Source organism: Phyllobates terribilis, unplaced genomic scaffold (assembly GCF_046119375.1).
Source record: "Phyllobates terribilis strain yellow unplaced genomic scaffold, ASM4611937v1 Scaffold_3__8_contigs__length_932513732, whole genome shotgun sequence".
Lineage (NCBI taxonomy): Eukaryota > Metazoa > Chordata > Amphibia > Anura > Dendrobatidae > Phyllobates > Phyllobates terribilis.
The window spans coordinates 854423344-854439611 of NW_027362763.1; the positions used below are offsets into that span (position 1 = coordinate 854423344).

The 16268-nt window shown below is 41.1% G+C and overlaps 1 protein-coding gene across 2 annotated transcripts in view; it reads right to left on the reverse strand.

Annotated features, from left to right (window-relative positions):
- Window positions 1-16268, reverse strand: part of LOC141257698 (regulator of microtubule dynamics protein 2-like) — a 171508-nt gene that overhangs the window by 138476 nt on the left and 16764 nt on the right. For both annotated transcript variants that reach the window (XM_073672549.1, XM_073672550.1), the window contains exon 2: window positions 13219-13922. In XM_073672549.1, the coding sequence (XP_073528650.1) occupies window positions 13219-13658 (440 nt within the window). In that variant the 5' untranslated portion in view covers window positions 13659-13922. The remainder of the gene's footprint in view (window positions 1-13218; window positions 13923-16268) is intronic.

Consider the following 16268-nt stretch of genomic DNA (forward strand, 5'->3'; position numbering starts at 1 on the left):
GACTAAACATAGTGGCTCTAGGGGTTTCCAAATGGCTGTACCGTGTATCTCCCTATCCCTATGTGCTAGACTGGGTCGAGACCAAGGCGGACCTTCACCATGTCCTCCGGATTTCAAAAATCTAATTGGTGTATGGCTAAGCCATATAGTATTTCCATAACTTGAAATGGAATTCCTTTCTGCCTAACTAAAGAAAACCTACATGGCTTGGAACCACATGTCATGCTAGTCCTTTGTTCTGAGTTGAGCTTGCTCGAGGTGTGATATTTATCACCCACAGTCTCTTGACCCCTCCTCTTGCAGCTGCTCAGTGTCCTGTTACAACTGCACACTGAAGTGTGTTTTTAGAGAATATACAGCTGTGCAGGGTGTATACCTGGCAAGTGTCTGTAGGATCCTTAGATGAAATATTCATTCCCTTTTGGAGTAAATGCACATAGGACGTATCCATTGTGAAATTTTCATAGCGTAAAATCATTGCAGGAATAACAGTGCAGATTTGCCACTGATAAGTATTTAAAATCTGCATCACAGGTTACTTTACACTGCAAATTTTCTTTGCTTAGTGTACAAGCGACTTATTAAAATCTCATTCACGATATTCCTATTGTAAATGCTCAGATTTTCTGTCCTCATGTCTGCAGCATATAGAGTACAGACCAAAAGTTTGGACACACCTTCTCATTTAAAGGTTTTTCTGTATTTTCATGACTATGAAAATTGTACATTCACACTGAAGGCATCAAAACTATGAATTAACACATGTGGAATTATATACTTAACAAAAAAGTGTGAAACAACTGAAAATATGTGTTATATTCTAGGTTCTTCAAAGTAGCCACCTTTTGCTTTGGTGACTGCTTTGAACACTCTTGGCATTCTCTTGATGAGCTTCAAGAGGTAGTCACTGGAAATGGTTTTCACTTCACAGGTGTGCCCTGTCAGGTTTAATAAGTGGGATTTCTTGCCTTATAAATGGGGTTGGGACCATCAGCTGTGTTGTGCAGAAGTCTGGTGGATACACAGCTGATAGTCCTACTGAATAGACTGTTAGCTGCGTTTTGGTCTCACAACAATCTTGAAGGAGCTCCCAGAGATGATTAGCACTTGTTGTCCCTTTTTGCCTTCACTCTGCGGTCCAGCTCACCCCAAACCATCTCGATTGGGTTCAGGTCTGGTGACTGTGGAGGCCAGGTCATCTGGCGTAGCACCCTATCACTCTCCTTCTTGATCAAATAGCCCTTACACAGCCTGGAGGTGTGTTTGGGGTCATTGTCCTGTTGAAAAATAAATGATGGTTCAACTAAACGCAAACCGGATGGAATAGCATGCCGCTGCAAGATGCTGTGGTAGCCATGCTGGTTCAGTATGCCTTCAATTTTGAATAAATCCCCAACAGTGTCACCAGCAAAGCAACCCCACACCATCACACCTCCTCCTCCATGCTTCACGGTGGGAACCAGGCATGTAGAGTCCATCCGTTCACCTTTTCTGCGTCGCACAAAGACACGGTGGTTGGAACCAAAGATCTCAAATTTGGACTCATCAGACCAAAGCACAGATTTCCACTGGTCTAATGTCCATTCCTTGTGTTCTTTAGCCCAAACAAGTCTCTTCTGCTTGTTGCCTGTCCTTAGCAGTGGTTTCCTAGCAGCTATTTTACCATGAAGGCCTGCTGCACAAAGTCTCCTCTTAACAGTTGTTGAAGAGATATGTCTGCTGCTAGAACTCTGTGTGGCATTGACCTGGTCTCTAATCTGAGCTGCTGTTAACCTGCGATTTCTGAGGCTGGTGACTCGGATAAACTTATCCTCAGAAGCAGAGGTGACTCTTGGTCTTCCTTTCCTGGGGCGGTCCTCATGTGAGCCAGTTTCTTTGTAGCGCTTGATGGTTTTTGGAACTGCACTTGGGAAACTTTCAAAGTTTTCCCAATTTTTCACACTAACTGACCTTCATTTTTAAAGTAATGATGGCCACTCGTTTTTCTTTACTTAGAATTTGTATTATGGCAAGAAAAAAGCAGCTAACAGTCTATTCAGTAGGACTATCAGCTGTGTATCCACCAGACTTCTGCACAACACAGCTGATGGTCCCAATCCCATTTATAAGGCAAGAAATCCCACTTATTAAACCTGACAGGGCACACCTGTGAAGTGAAAACCATTTCCAGTGACTACCTCTTGAAGCTCATCATGAGAATGCCAAGAGTGTGCAAAGCAGTCATCAAAGCAAAAGGTGGCTACTTTGAAGAACCTAGAATATAAAATATATTTTCAGTTGTTTCACATTTTTTTGTTAAGTATATAATTCCACATGTGTTAATTCATAGTTTTGATGCCTTCAGTGTGAATGTACAATTTTCATAGTCATGAAAATACAGAAAAATCTTTAAATGAGAAGGTGTGTCCAAACTTTTGGTCTGTACTGTACGTCCCATGTGCACGTACCCTTTGTTCAATAGCAGGCCTTGTGTGAATGACTGAGAATAGACTATTAGCTATCTGTTTGCAAATGATAGGAGTTAAGTACAACATACTCATATTTTATCATTGCTAATGTCCACACAATGACCTGAAGTTTTGCTGTATGACTGCACCGCCCCAAAAAATGAAAGATCTTTCAACTGCTATCATTCGCAAACTGAGCCAATCTGTATATCAGCCCAGCTTACCGCCCACCACGGCGGCTCCATTTATGTTGCCTAAATGAGTGAACCCAATATCACACTGAACTAGTGGAAGATGGAAACACATTTTGATCCCTCTGCTTTGGATGATAGTAGAGCTTGTCCTCAATTGATGGCATAAATTATACCCACGATGGCCACGATTTATCCATGTTCCAACAATGCAGTGTAACAAGGATTGCAGCTTCATTGAACCAACTTTTTTGTACTCAACCCACAGCAAAGATCTCTAGACTGAAGTGGAATGGCATGGGGCTCTACCAAACTGATTTGCAGCAGCTGCATGATAGCTCTCAATCCAGTCATATAGGGACGTGGCCAGTAGCACAGCTGTCCTTCTCCTCCTCCGTGCTCTCCACGCACACGCTGAGATGTCAGGTACACTCCCGTGGGCATGCTCCCCCGCGCAGTACCATTGATTCACAATGGCCAAAGACTAGTCTGGTGCAAAAAAAAAACATTTCATTTTAGGGGGTGCCCTCCTCCGGGGCTGTGCACTCTTATCCTCCCATGTTTCCTAGGAAGGTTTTAGTTAAGAGCGAAGCCTGGTTAGCAACCATCCTGATAAAGGTATACCTTAACATGGTTGGATGACTTTTACAATTTCTGATCCAAAAATCTTATCAGAATACCTCCCTTTTATATGTGTATAGCAATATTGGAGTTCATGTATTCATTAATAGCAGTGTGCTGACACATTGTGTATGTGTATGTCCGGACTAGAGCTGTGACCGCAGGCAAGGACACAATTAATCTTAATTTATACATGGACATTTATAGTTTGGGGCTAATTCAGACGTTATAAAATAGGGTATTAATGGGAGATAAAAAGTACTCCTAAGGGCTCTCTCACACGAGAGTATAACATGGCTGAGTGCTATGCGATGTTTTATCAGATAGCACTCGGAACAATGTTATTTTATGGGGCAGTGCAGATCTGTAATTATTTTCTCATGCCATTTCGGAATGTGAAAATCGCAGCATGCTGAGAGTGCATCCAAGAATCATTTCACGTGCACCCATAGGAGGATATGGGTGCGTGTGAAACATCGGACTGCACTCGGATGACATTCGAGTGCAGTCTGATAACCGCAGATGCTGGCAATGGAGGAGATGGAGAAATTACTACATCTGGGCAATAAAAATGAAAAAAGCATATACAGAATGGGAGCAATAGAGCTAAGCAACAGTACATGTGAAAAAGACTTAGGTATACTAATAGATTATAGACTGAACATGAGTCAACAGTGTGATGCAGCAGCAAAAAAGGCAAATACAATTCTGGGATGTATTAACAGAAGCATACAGTCTAGATCACGTGAAGTCATTATCGGTCTTTACTCCTCTTTGGTCAGACCTCATCTGGAATACTGTGTCCAGTTTTGGGCACCAAATTTTAAAAAAGACATTGACAAACTGGAGCAAGTTCAGAGAAGAGCGACCAGAATGGTGACCGGTCTGCAAACCATCTCCTAGGAGGAACGGTTACAGGATTTGGGAATGTTTAGCTTGCAAAAAAGAAGACTGAGAGGAGACTTAATAGCTGTCTACAAATATGTCAAGGGCTGTCACATTGTAGAAGGATCATCTTTATTCTCATTTGCACAAGGAAAGACTAGAAGCAATGGGATGAAACTAAATGGGAGGAGACACAGATTAGATATTAGAAAAAACTTTTTGACAGTTAGGGTGATTAATGAGTGGAACAGGCTGCCACGAGAGGTGGTGAGTTCCCCTTCAATGGACGTCTTCAAACAGAGGCTGGACAGACATCTGTCTGAGATGATCTAGTGAATCCTGCTTTGAGCAGGGGGTTGGACCAGATGACCCAGGAGGTCCCTTCCAACTCTACCATTCTATGATTGTATGATTCCTACGCACATGTTCTGGGATGGTCTCTCGCATGAGAGAATCGACGGCCGTGTGAGTGAGGCCTAACATTGTCTAAGGGAAAATCCTGATGACAGGTTCACTGTAACCTTGTCTATATATCCGTATACTTCCTATGCTAGAACTACATAAAGAGTACGTGCACACTATGTCTTTTTCGGCTGAAAAAGCATTGCAAAACTGAGGTTAAAAAAAAAAAACAGTACACAGCAATGTTAGGCTATGTGCCCACGTTGCATTTATGAAGCAGAAAATTTCTGCTGCATAAATGCAAGTCCTCTCCCGGAAAAACGCATGCAGAATTCCGCACGCGTTTATCGCGCTTTTTTCGCGCGTTTATCACGCGTTTTCCACATGCGGAATTGCCTTGCGTTTTTTATGCATTGGACAAAGGCAATTCTGCTTGCGGAAACGCAAAATTAATTGACATGCTGCGGATTTTTGAACGCAGCATAAACGCTGCGGAAAAATCCGCAGCATGTGCATAGAACTTGCGGAATCCCATTGGGGACCATGGGGTGCGGGTTACCAAGCGTTTTACAAGCGTTTCCGCTGCGGAAATTCCGCATCAAAAACGCTTGAAAAACGCTACGTGGGCACACAGCCTTACACTGACCATACTTTTGTCTTCCTGCCATACTTCTACATTGCCATGATTAACCACATCACATTCAACTCAGGGTCCAAGATGGAACAATCACTTCTTAATTATTAAGAGTTATTACAGACATGGGCAAAAACTCAGGGAAAAACTTCACAGTACACATTGTCTCCTCGTCAATTACTTTTTTATAAAGCTAGAAACTAGTTATTTAGCATATGGTAGAAAAGCACAAGTGAATATCAAGACAATATGCTAAAAGCTAATAAATACAAGAGTTGGTGGCCAAACCCATTCCTCCTGGAAGATTACTGTGAGCACTGGAGAAGAAATGTATCATGTCAGATGGTTGAAATGTGATCCAATAAGCCCAATACCCCCCCAGCAAGAAGACGTTTTACTACCCCACTGCATTTCCAACCAAGTTACACGGAATATAACCACCTAAATCAGCCACTAGATTCATGTAAATGTGGATATTCCCCTGGAGGTGAAGGGCAACTTAAATGTCTGATCATTATGTTTATATGGGAAAATATAATCACTATCATTTGATATGGTGCCTTCTAATCATTTTATGATAAAACTAGCAGCCCAAGTTCCAAAACAAATACGTTTCAGAAGCTAGAAAACTGTGCTCTACATAATAAAAAACTAACTCAAATTACGCATGTCTATATACTTTCAGCCTTTTTACACAATAAACAACAAAGTTGTCATAATTAATAAATTAGTAAATGGCATTACAGAGACATTCGCCAATTCAAAATGTGAATTGCCCACAGCAGATTGTGTGGAAATCTCTCCGTTTGCCTTATCACCTTCAGCTGATCCTGTTAAAATCTCTGCCTCAAGAACATTTCTATTCAATGATGTTACAACTCATAGAATCATAGAATGGTAGATAGTGGTGCATAGAATCGTGCACCATTGCAGAGTCCTCGTTTGGATTAAAATTTCTCAACAGCATAATAATGCTGCCCACCTTAAGTCTAAGGCAATGACATGGCATGCCTGATGGGGTTAAGCTATTTAAAAATTCAATAGGAAAATGTTCCATTTCATCGTCGTCATCTACAACAACAGAGTCATCGCTCCAACGTCAGCTGATATTTTTCTCAGACTCACCTCAACATTAAGCTCTTCATGTAGTAAGAAGTTTTGAATTGGCCAGATTACCTGCACCTCTCCTGACATAGGGTGGACCTGTCGAAAAGTCCATACCTGTATGTTCAAATGTCTATCCACTACACTTTCCTACCACTTTATATCCCTGATGAAGTTGATAACACAGAAGCAATTATTTGAATTTTTAGTTTTCATGTTGATTTATTAAAAATTTTATACTAGTAAATTGATGGTGTGTCTTTTTAATGAGGGTGAGGTAGGGACCTTTTCCAGGTATTTAGGATGTGTAGTGTTAATGCCCCCACAACTTTGGGGATTTTTTTTCCGATGTTATGCCCCTTAATTCTGAGCAGATCAGTAGGGGCCCGGGTCCCGATACCCCCACCAATCTCTTAACAGAAGTCTTAGAAGTGTGCAGCTCAGGAGACAGGAGGCTTTGTACTGCATCTGTACTCCGCTATGTGTGCTCCTATCTCCTGAACTGCACACTTCTGAGAGGGTTTTTGAGCGATCAATGGGGTACAGATCCTAAGAACTACTTAGAATTATAGGGCTTAAAACATAAAAAAAATCTGATAAAAGTTTAGTTACTCTAAGTCAGCTAAACCTGCTAATTTCAGAAATGGCGCAGCATGGTGAATATGATCATGGAAGGCACTCTTTCGAATAAAATACTGTGATCCTTTATTATATGTTCAATATGTATAAGCTGTGAACGACAGCCTTTGCCTTAGTTTCTGGTCCTATTTTAAAGATTTATTTGTTTTCGGTCCATTTGTTTTTGGAAATTGTTAGTCCCGACAGGAGGATCCTAGGTACAACTGCCCGATGGTGTGAAATATTTCAGCCATACTTTTTAGGCAGTTGTGACCACTAGTTTACTTAACATTTCAGAATGAGTGAAGGGCCACTTGATTCTACTAATATACCGTAACATTTTACAAATTACTAGTTGGCAGGGGAGAGAGTTGCTCTCTTTTTTTCCCCCAGAGGATGCTGCTATTGGAACATCATATGACTAGAAGATAGTGTTATACAGAAAAAAATCCCTGAGACTAAACAGCCATACACCCACACATAACCATGGATGTCAAGAAACCACATCTTCATTCCTATCAAAGCACAAATATTCAATCAAAGGCTTCTGGCAGTGCAGAGTGTGCAAATTAATTCCTTAGGTACATAATGAAGACATCAACCATGATACATGCACTGATCTGCTCACTTATGGTGCTTTTACATTGCATTCCAGCACCCGTTCGGTGGCCCCATCAGGGCTTTTGTCAGAACCCCCCGGAGGGCGGGATTCAGATGTATGCGTCAATGGGCCATAGACTATAATGTGAACATGCGCTCTGCCGTGCATCATTTTCGAGCGTGTACGCCTACTGGAGGCAGACACTCAGACGTAGCAGACGGGGTCTGAGTGTCTGCCTCCAGGAGGCGTATACATGGCCAAAACTGATGCATGGCAGAGCTCACGTTCCCTCTGCCGGCACCATTATAGTCTTTGGCCCTGTCAGCGCATATGCTTATCACAGAACAGAAAAAGGATTGGCAGTACAAAATCGGACATATTGGATTCTAACTTCCCCAACTATCAATTGTCCGGGGCACACATATACATTAGACTGTCGGCCCAACCCAACAATATTGGCAGATTCAGTCGTCATTACGGGAAACTTAAGGGTTCACAAAAAGCAGAAACCATGAAGCATTTGAAGAATTCATAAAAAAAAACTAAACTAAAGTTCTAAAAATTTCCAAATTTATAAAGAAAAACAAATATAAGCTAACATTGGGATATCCCGTTAAAAAAATCATTCTATTACTATAGCTAATAAAATGAAACAAAATCAATAGGATATTTTTTCAGTAAACAATTGCAATTTCTGGGATGCTGTCCAAGCCTACCCCCCACCCCCAATTTCAGGGCTAGTGGCTACAAAAATGCGCAGTGCAACCTGTAGTACACATGCTTCAAAACATGTTTTATGTCTGGGCTGAAAGGACGTTGAGCAGTTACTGCGTTACATACCATGTCTGTTTCTATAGGATATGCCAGTCTCTAGTTTTAATCTTGAAGTTGGAGTGCATCACAAAAAAACAGAGGATTTATTTTGCAAACTAATCTTAGAGGACCCAATATAGATGACTGACTTAAAGGGAGTCTATCGCCTCCAATATATGAACATTACGCCATCCTATATAGTGAAAAAAAGTTTTGCCAACGCATATCAGCCCACGATATGGCAAAAAGTACGCTCTTTTGGCATACGATGGTTTCATTTTGGGGACAAGGCACAGACACGTTATTATTTTTTTATTACACACAAACAGCCCATGAATTCTGACAGCACTGTGTGCAGTGGAAGTGCTGAGTTGAGATGCGTGCCTTTAAACAAAATATATCGCCCGTATTTTTTACTAATTCAACCCAATTACAGATTCTTTTTTTCTAATCAGTTTTCATTTTCTGGTTAGAGATATTTTATTTCTATTTTCTGTACACAGTTATGGGAATGGTTATCGAGCTTGACTTTCTGTTAACAGCATTTAGAGATATGCTTTACAGCATCCACATGACCAATAGGAAACAATAGTCTGGAGATGCTCATTGGCTTTTATGAGCAAGTTTTCTAGCATGCTGTGACCTGTGCAAAGGACATAGCACTGGGAGACACCTTTCATTGTAATCCAGTCTGTGAGGATGAGACCGCTGAAATTGATCTCTACAGAACAGTAAGTATCTCATATTAAAAGGGTATGTAATCCCGGTGGCCAATCAGGGCTGGATTCACTCTCTCCTTCTTCAGACAAATCAGACATCAGTAGGAATGGGAGCTGCGGCTGCTCAATTACGTCCGAAGGAGAGAAAGAAGCAAGTGCTGATTGGCCAAAGGAATTGCGTGACATAATGTCACACAAGCCCTGGGAGAGCCAGTGCTGACACTGCTGGAACGGCGCTGGCACAAGAGGTGAATATAGGTGTTAAAATATTTAACTTGGGGCAAACATAGGGATTGAGAAGACATTTTCCAGGTAGTGGACAACCCCTTTAAACTGCATAGTGTCACTAAAGAAAACTACAAGATTTTAGGATTTTATATACATAGTGATGAGCAATATAAAAAACATCAAGCCGATGATCAGTTTTTGCCCTCTAATTCCTCCAAGAGCCATCATTTTTCATTTCTGCATTGACATAGCTGTATGCGTACTTTTTTTTTGCGGGACAAGTTGTACCTTTGAAGGACACCATCCATTTTATTATGTAATGTACTGGAAAGAAATTCCACAATGTTTTTTGAGTTTTGTATGTATGGCGTTCATTATACAGAGAAAGTGATTTTTAACCCCTGTGTGACCACCAATACACACACCTTGAAGATATAAGTGATTAGCATCGCCGACAGGTAAAAATGCAGCAGCTGTCAGCTGTACACTATAGGTGACACCTTGCTGCATCAGTCACCATCAGTGTTGACAGTGACCCATCGCCTTTTAACCCTTTAGATGCTGCTGTCAATAGTAACTACAGCATCTAGATGGTTAACAGAGTGTGGGGGCTCTCTCTTTAACTTTATCAGCAACCTGAGATCACGTTTGTGTGGCCCTAATGTTTGCCATGGCAATTCATGGCCAAATAATGGCCTTAAGGCCCCGTCACACTTAGCGACGCTACAGCGATCCCGACAACGATACGACCTGTCAGGGATCGTTGCTGCGTCGCTATGTGGTCGCTGGTGAGCTGTCAAACAGGCAGGCTCACCAGCGATTTGGGTAGCAGCGACATCGTGGAAAGAATCTTTTCACGATGTCCTGCTCCTGGTTACCAGCCTGCTGAAGCAGGAGCAGGCTGGTAACCATGATAAACAGCGGGTTACTAGGGGCACACGCGCACTTAGTAACCCGCTGTTTATCATGGTTACCACTCTGCTACGGTGAGCTGTAACCTCCCGCTCACCGTAGCAGAGTGGTAACCATGATAAACAGCGGGTTACTAGGGGAGGTTACAGCTCACCGTAGCAGAGTGGTAACCATGATAAACAGCGGGTTACTAAGTGTGCGTGTGCCCCTAGTAACCCGCTGTTTATCATGGTTACCAGCCTGATCGCTGGTCCCGCTGGTCACACACAACGATGTGTGCTGACCAGCGGGAGGGCAAAGACCAAAAAATGGTCCAGGACATTTTGCAGCGATCAGCGACCTCACAGCAGGGGCCTGATCGCTGCAAAGTGTCACACATAGTGACATCGCTGGTGAGGTCGCTGTTGCGTCACCAAAACAGTGACTCAGCAGCGATCTCGCTATGTGAGACGGCGGCTTTAGGATTTTCTGGCTATAGTGACCTATTCAGAATTTAGCAAAATTTAGGTGGTAAAAATAATATTTTCCTTTCCTGTCATGCCACTTTGCATTAATTCCAGAAAAGCACTTGAAGGGTTATAAACTACTTGATAGCAGTTTTGAATATGTCGAGGGGGCGCTGATTTTATAATGGTATCCCTTTTGGGGTTTTTCTAATATATAGGTCCTCCAATGTCACTTATCTGAATAGGTCCCTAAAAAATAAGCTTTGTAAATTTCCTTGTAAAAATGAAATATTACTGCTGCAATTTTAAACCTCCTAGCATCCTAACAAAATAAAAGAACATGTTGCAGATGGAACTGATGTAAAGCAGATATGAGGGAAAAGTTATTAAATATTTTGTGTGATATGACTGCCTGAATAAAAAAAAATAATCAAAGTTTAAAAATTGCTAATTTTTAGAAATTGTTGTCAAATTTCCGATACTTTTATAAATAAACACAAAACATATTGACATAAATTTCCCATTATCATTAAATATAATATAATATAAGGTGTCACGAAAAAAAAAACAATCTCAAAATCGCAGGGATATGTTGAAATATTCAAGAGTTATTGCCCCATAAAGTGACACAGGTCAGATTTGAAAAATTTGGGCTGGTCACCAAGGGGTTAAAACTAGAGATTAAATCCAAAGGCGGTGAAGGTAGAGATATACGTCCGCGCCGCTGAAAAATCCTCAAGTCAGGAACATGTAATAAAATCCTTGTTTATTGGTAAATGCCTACACGTTTCTGGGTGTTCCACACCCCTTCATCAGGGCACCAACAGATATATCTGGACATTTTTGACCTTGTGACAGGTCCACTTTAAATGGTGGTTCTCAACATTATTCTTCAGGAGCGCATCTCTCCCCAGCCTTCAGGCTTTCTGATTGCAAAGACAATGTGCTCCTGATGGAGCTGCCCTGAATTGTGCACTCTCTGATTCTGCAAGTACAGGCAGCTTTACCTCTGTAGCATCGGACAAGAGCAAGGACAATGAAGGTGGCTGCTTTGGAAGTTATATAGCAATTAGCTTGTAAACACTCCGCTCCTCGCCCATGAGGCCAGCTACCCCTAATAGACTGCAGAAGTGGCCAGTAAATTAAACAATCAGCAGTTAACTATAAAATTAATAATTCTTCTGTTTTAAGAACAGAGAGGATTTTTAACAGCAAGTAAATTGCAAAATTGCTTGTTTGTACAAGCACTTTGTAATTTTACTATTTATCATGACTTTTAATACTTTGATTTGATTTACACAAGATAACTGTGATTTTACATTCCCTGGAAAGGTATCTGACTTTTTATCTGAGAAAGTATGAATTAAAAACAGCTTAAAGTGGGCGTCTTAAATTCAAAGACTTCAGCACTCTGCATAATAAATCTGGCAGGTAGAATAAGCTCTTTATTACTAATCTCAACTCAGGAGTAAGGAGATTACACATGGAGTGTTTGCATATATACAATTCCTATGTCTGTAGGGAAACCTGGCACATTCAGCCACTAAAACGCTGTTTTCTGATCTTCATAATAATGAGCTAACGTTAGCGTACAGTAATAATTGTTGTAATAAAGTAAAAAAATATGTTTGGGCCAAAGCTTCATAATGAACAATGTTGCCAGAGGGCGACATGGTCAAGCTTTAGAGAATTGATGGTAAAATGGCGGAGGCAGCATGAGGATGCACACAACCAGAACTGTTATTCATACGTTCCCCGGGCAGACAAAATAAGAAATCTGGTAGAAACAGTGAAAAACGAGTAAAATTGGCATTAAGAAAGATTGTTTTTATTATTCGAATATAAATATATAAATAGTAATACAGAAGAGATACATACAATAATAATGGGTGATTATTGGATAGGAAAAAATTCCGCTACATCTTGATAAGGTGCCTCTTGATAAAGCCGACGCGAAAAGCGCGTCGAGGCCTCCCGTGGATGACAACTATCTGCCCCCCTGTGCCCCCCATATCATAGAGACTGTACCAACTGTCTGGGTGAGTACCCTAAATTATTGACTATTACAGTTTCTTACTTGAGAGAATGGGTATCTCACCCTGGTTGGATTGACATTTTGTACTCTCCCTGTGTTCTTATTTTTCCCGCGGCCTCTTGTTTTTTCTTTTCTCCCTCTTTTTTATTTTTACTTCTTTTGGACACTGTTTGTATCCATTGTATATATGAACATATATCTATGAGGGGTCTCAAGATGTAGCGGAATTTTTTCCTATCCAATAATCACCCAATATTATTGTATGTATCTCTTCTGTATTACTATTTATATATTTATATTCGAATAATAAAAACAATCTTTCTTAATGCCAATTTTACTTGTTTTTCGCTGTTTCTACCTTGTTTCTCGAGTAGGCATGATGTCTTGCGGTAACGGGTGGCGAGCAGGAGCCTCGTGTCACCACCCTCCCGTGAGTTAGTAGTATGCTGGCCATAGTGTTTTTCAAAATAAGAAATCTGGTATTAGTATGGAATAAAAAGCATGAGAAGCGGCCAGCACTGCCATAATCTATGTAGGCAAAGTACATATTCTTGACACTTACCCCCCTTCACTTTCTGCTTCCTCCGAACTAGGATATTCACCCGAGGCCTTTGTTATCTCACTTTTCTTCCTTTTTAGACTTCTGTGTTGGGGACTGACTTTCCTCCCATCATTCTTGCCTCTTAGCTCATCCTTAATTTGTTCTTCTAATTTAGGAATGGTTTCCTTCAGAAACTTTACCTCCTCCCTGAGTTCCTCAACGCTTTTTAGCAGGCTTCCCAGTTTCTCCAAGATTTGCAGTTGACGACCCTGAAGGACCACGACAGCTCCTTGGTTGTCCCGATCCTGTTTAGTAGCAGATGACCAGTTCTCAGGCAAGCCGAGGAAATAGCCATGTTTCCCATATCTTCTCCAACACAACAAGGCGATACCAACGCCTGCAGCCCCTGAAAGGATGCCCAAAAGCAAGCTCCTTTGCTCAGATTGAATGATATTACTCATGTTAGCACAGCAAGCGCTGAACTAACAATGCTGAGATTTTTTGTAATGACTGATCAGCAAAGAGTTACAAAGTACAATACGTAGAAGGCTACATTCTTCCTTTGCTAGATTTATTACACAGATTTCTATGATAACGTTCTCCTAGTGAAGGCTGCCATCAAGAACGCAATGGTCGCAGAATGACCATAAGTCCCAGTTCTATGAAACACATCTCACTTCTCAAAGGTCCAAAGTCATCGCTGAACGTCAATGATTTCTGTAAGCCTGCCAAACAGAGAAGTTGTTAAGTAACCAACACAAGCTTATTGAGCAGACACAGAAGCTTACAACATGTATATTATCAACCCAATATGCAAGAAATGTAACATTTTTTAATGTGGTTAGTTGCTATTGCTCACTAGCACATTACACCGCCGGGTACAGATGCTCCAATTTAATAAATGCAGTCTTCAAAATTAGTAAATGATTTCTAAGTGATGCAAAAACCTCCAGAGACCTGTAGTGACATAAATCAGCCCAATGTAAGAAATGTTAGTAATTTATGTCTATTTGATCATTCCCTTATTAGTGTACTTTCCAGCAGGTCGAATACCATGAAATGACTGATAAGTCATGTATCTGGACTCAAAGTGTTAATTTGATCAGTCCAGATAGATTTCCTAGGCTAAATGCGGTAGAATTCTGGCAAAAAACACTAATTTACCTTGTACTACATGCATTATATGTTTTAGATACTTGTTGTGCCTTATTAGGCTATGTTTCGATTTTTCTGCTCTCTTGGCTGTAAAGAAGCTGCTTTACAAAAAGCAGGTTTTGCTGCGTTTTTCAGGATCCCAAATGACAATTTTACTTTTTTCCCACCAAAATATTGATTTAGCCCCAAATTTTGCATTTTCAAAAAGGTAACAGGAGAAAATGGACCCTACAATTTATTGGGCAGCTTCTCCTGAGTACACAAATACCCCATATGTAGTGGAAAACTAGTATTTGGGTACACGGCAGGGAAGAGAGCACCATTTGACTTTTGGAGCGCCAAATTGGCTGGAATAGATGTACCTAAACAGTGGAAACCACCCACAAGTGACCCCATTTTGAAAACTACACCCCTCAAAGAACTTATCTAGAGGTATCTTGAGCACCTTGAACCCACAGGTGCTTCACAGAATTTTATAATGCTGAGCAGTGAAAATGGAAACATACATTTTTCCTGCAAAAATATTGCTTTAACCCCAGATTTTTCCTTTTCACGAAGGTAACAGGAGAACCTGGACCCCAAACTAAGTTGCGCGATTTCTCCTGAGTACACCGATACTCTATATGTGGTGGAAAACTACTGGCTGGGCACACGGCAGGGCTTGGAAGAAAAGGAACGGCAATTGAATTCTAGAGCGTAATTTTGGCTGGAATAGATTATGGATGCCTTGTCACTTGTGAAGAGCCCCTGACATGCCAAAACAACAAAAACTCTTACAAGTGACCCCATTTTGGAAACTATACCTCTTGCGGAATTCATTCAGGGGTGTAGTGAGCATTTTTAACCCTCAAGCGATTCACAGAATTGTATAACATTGGACTGAGTCAATGGAAAATTACCATTTTTTCCACTAAAATGTTACTTTGGCCCCAAGTTTTACATTTTCAAGAGGGATAATAGGAGAAAATGGACTGTACAATTTGTTACTCAAATTCCCCTGAGTATGTCAACACCTCACAGTGAGGCACAGTGGAAAGCCCAGAAGGGAAGTAGCGCCATGTTGGAGTTCAGATTTTGCTGGAATGGTTTGAGGGTGCCATGAGCCACTGGGAGAACCCCTGAGGTGCCAGAACAGCAGAACCCCTCAGAAGTGACCCCATTTTACAAAATACACATCTCAATGACTTCATCTAAGGGTGCAGCGATCATATTAACACTATGGGTGTGCCACAGTATTTTTTACCATTGGGCAGTGAAGAAAAAATTATCACATTTTTACCACAAAAATTTTGTTTTAGCTTCATATTTTACAATTTCACACAGGGAAATGCGGAAAACTGGCAACAAAATTTGTTACACAATTTCTGCTGAACGTAGCAATACAGTACTGCTTAGTCACATGGCGAGACTCAGGAGGTAAGGAGTGCTATTTGACTCTTGGAGAACAAATTATTGTAGAATGGTTTGCAGACTCCATATACAGAGCCCTTAAATGTCAGAAGAGCAGAATATCCTCTCTAGTTACCCCATGTTGTTACTTAAACCCTTCTGGGAATTTATCTACAAGTGTAGTGACGATTTTGACTCCATGTGTGCTTTCCAGAAAAAAGTAGTAGTGGATGTTGCTGTGTGCAAACTGGAAATCTGCCATTGTAGTGCCCAGCACGTTGTAGTGCCCATACATTGTGCCCAGCTCATGCTTCTGAAGACATGCACCCATAAATTAAGCAGGCTCTCATCGCTACAGAAATGTCAATGATTTGGGAGCACAGAATTTGCAGGATTTATTTTGGGGGGTGAGGAGCCATAGCGCTTTTCGAGAGCCTTTGTGCTACCAGTAAGGTGGAAGACTCATATTACCATTGACAGATGACGGACCTTAGTGGGGACTTGCTTTTTTTGTGGATTGAGTTGAA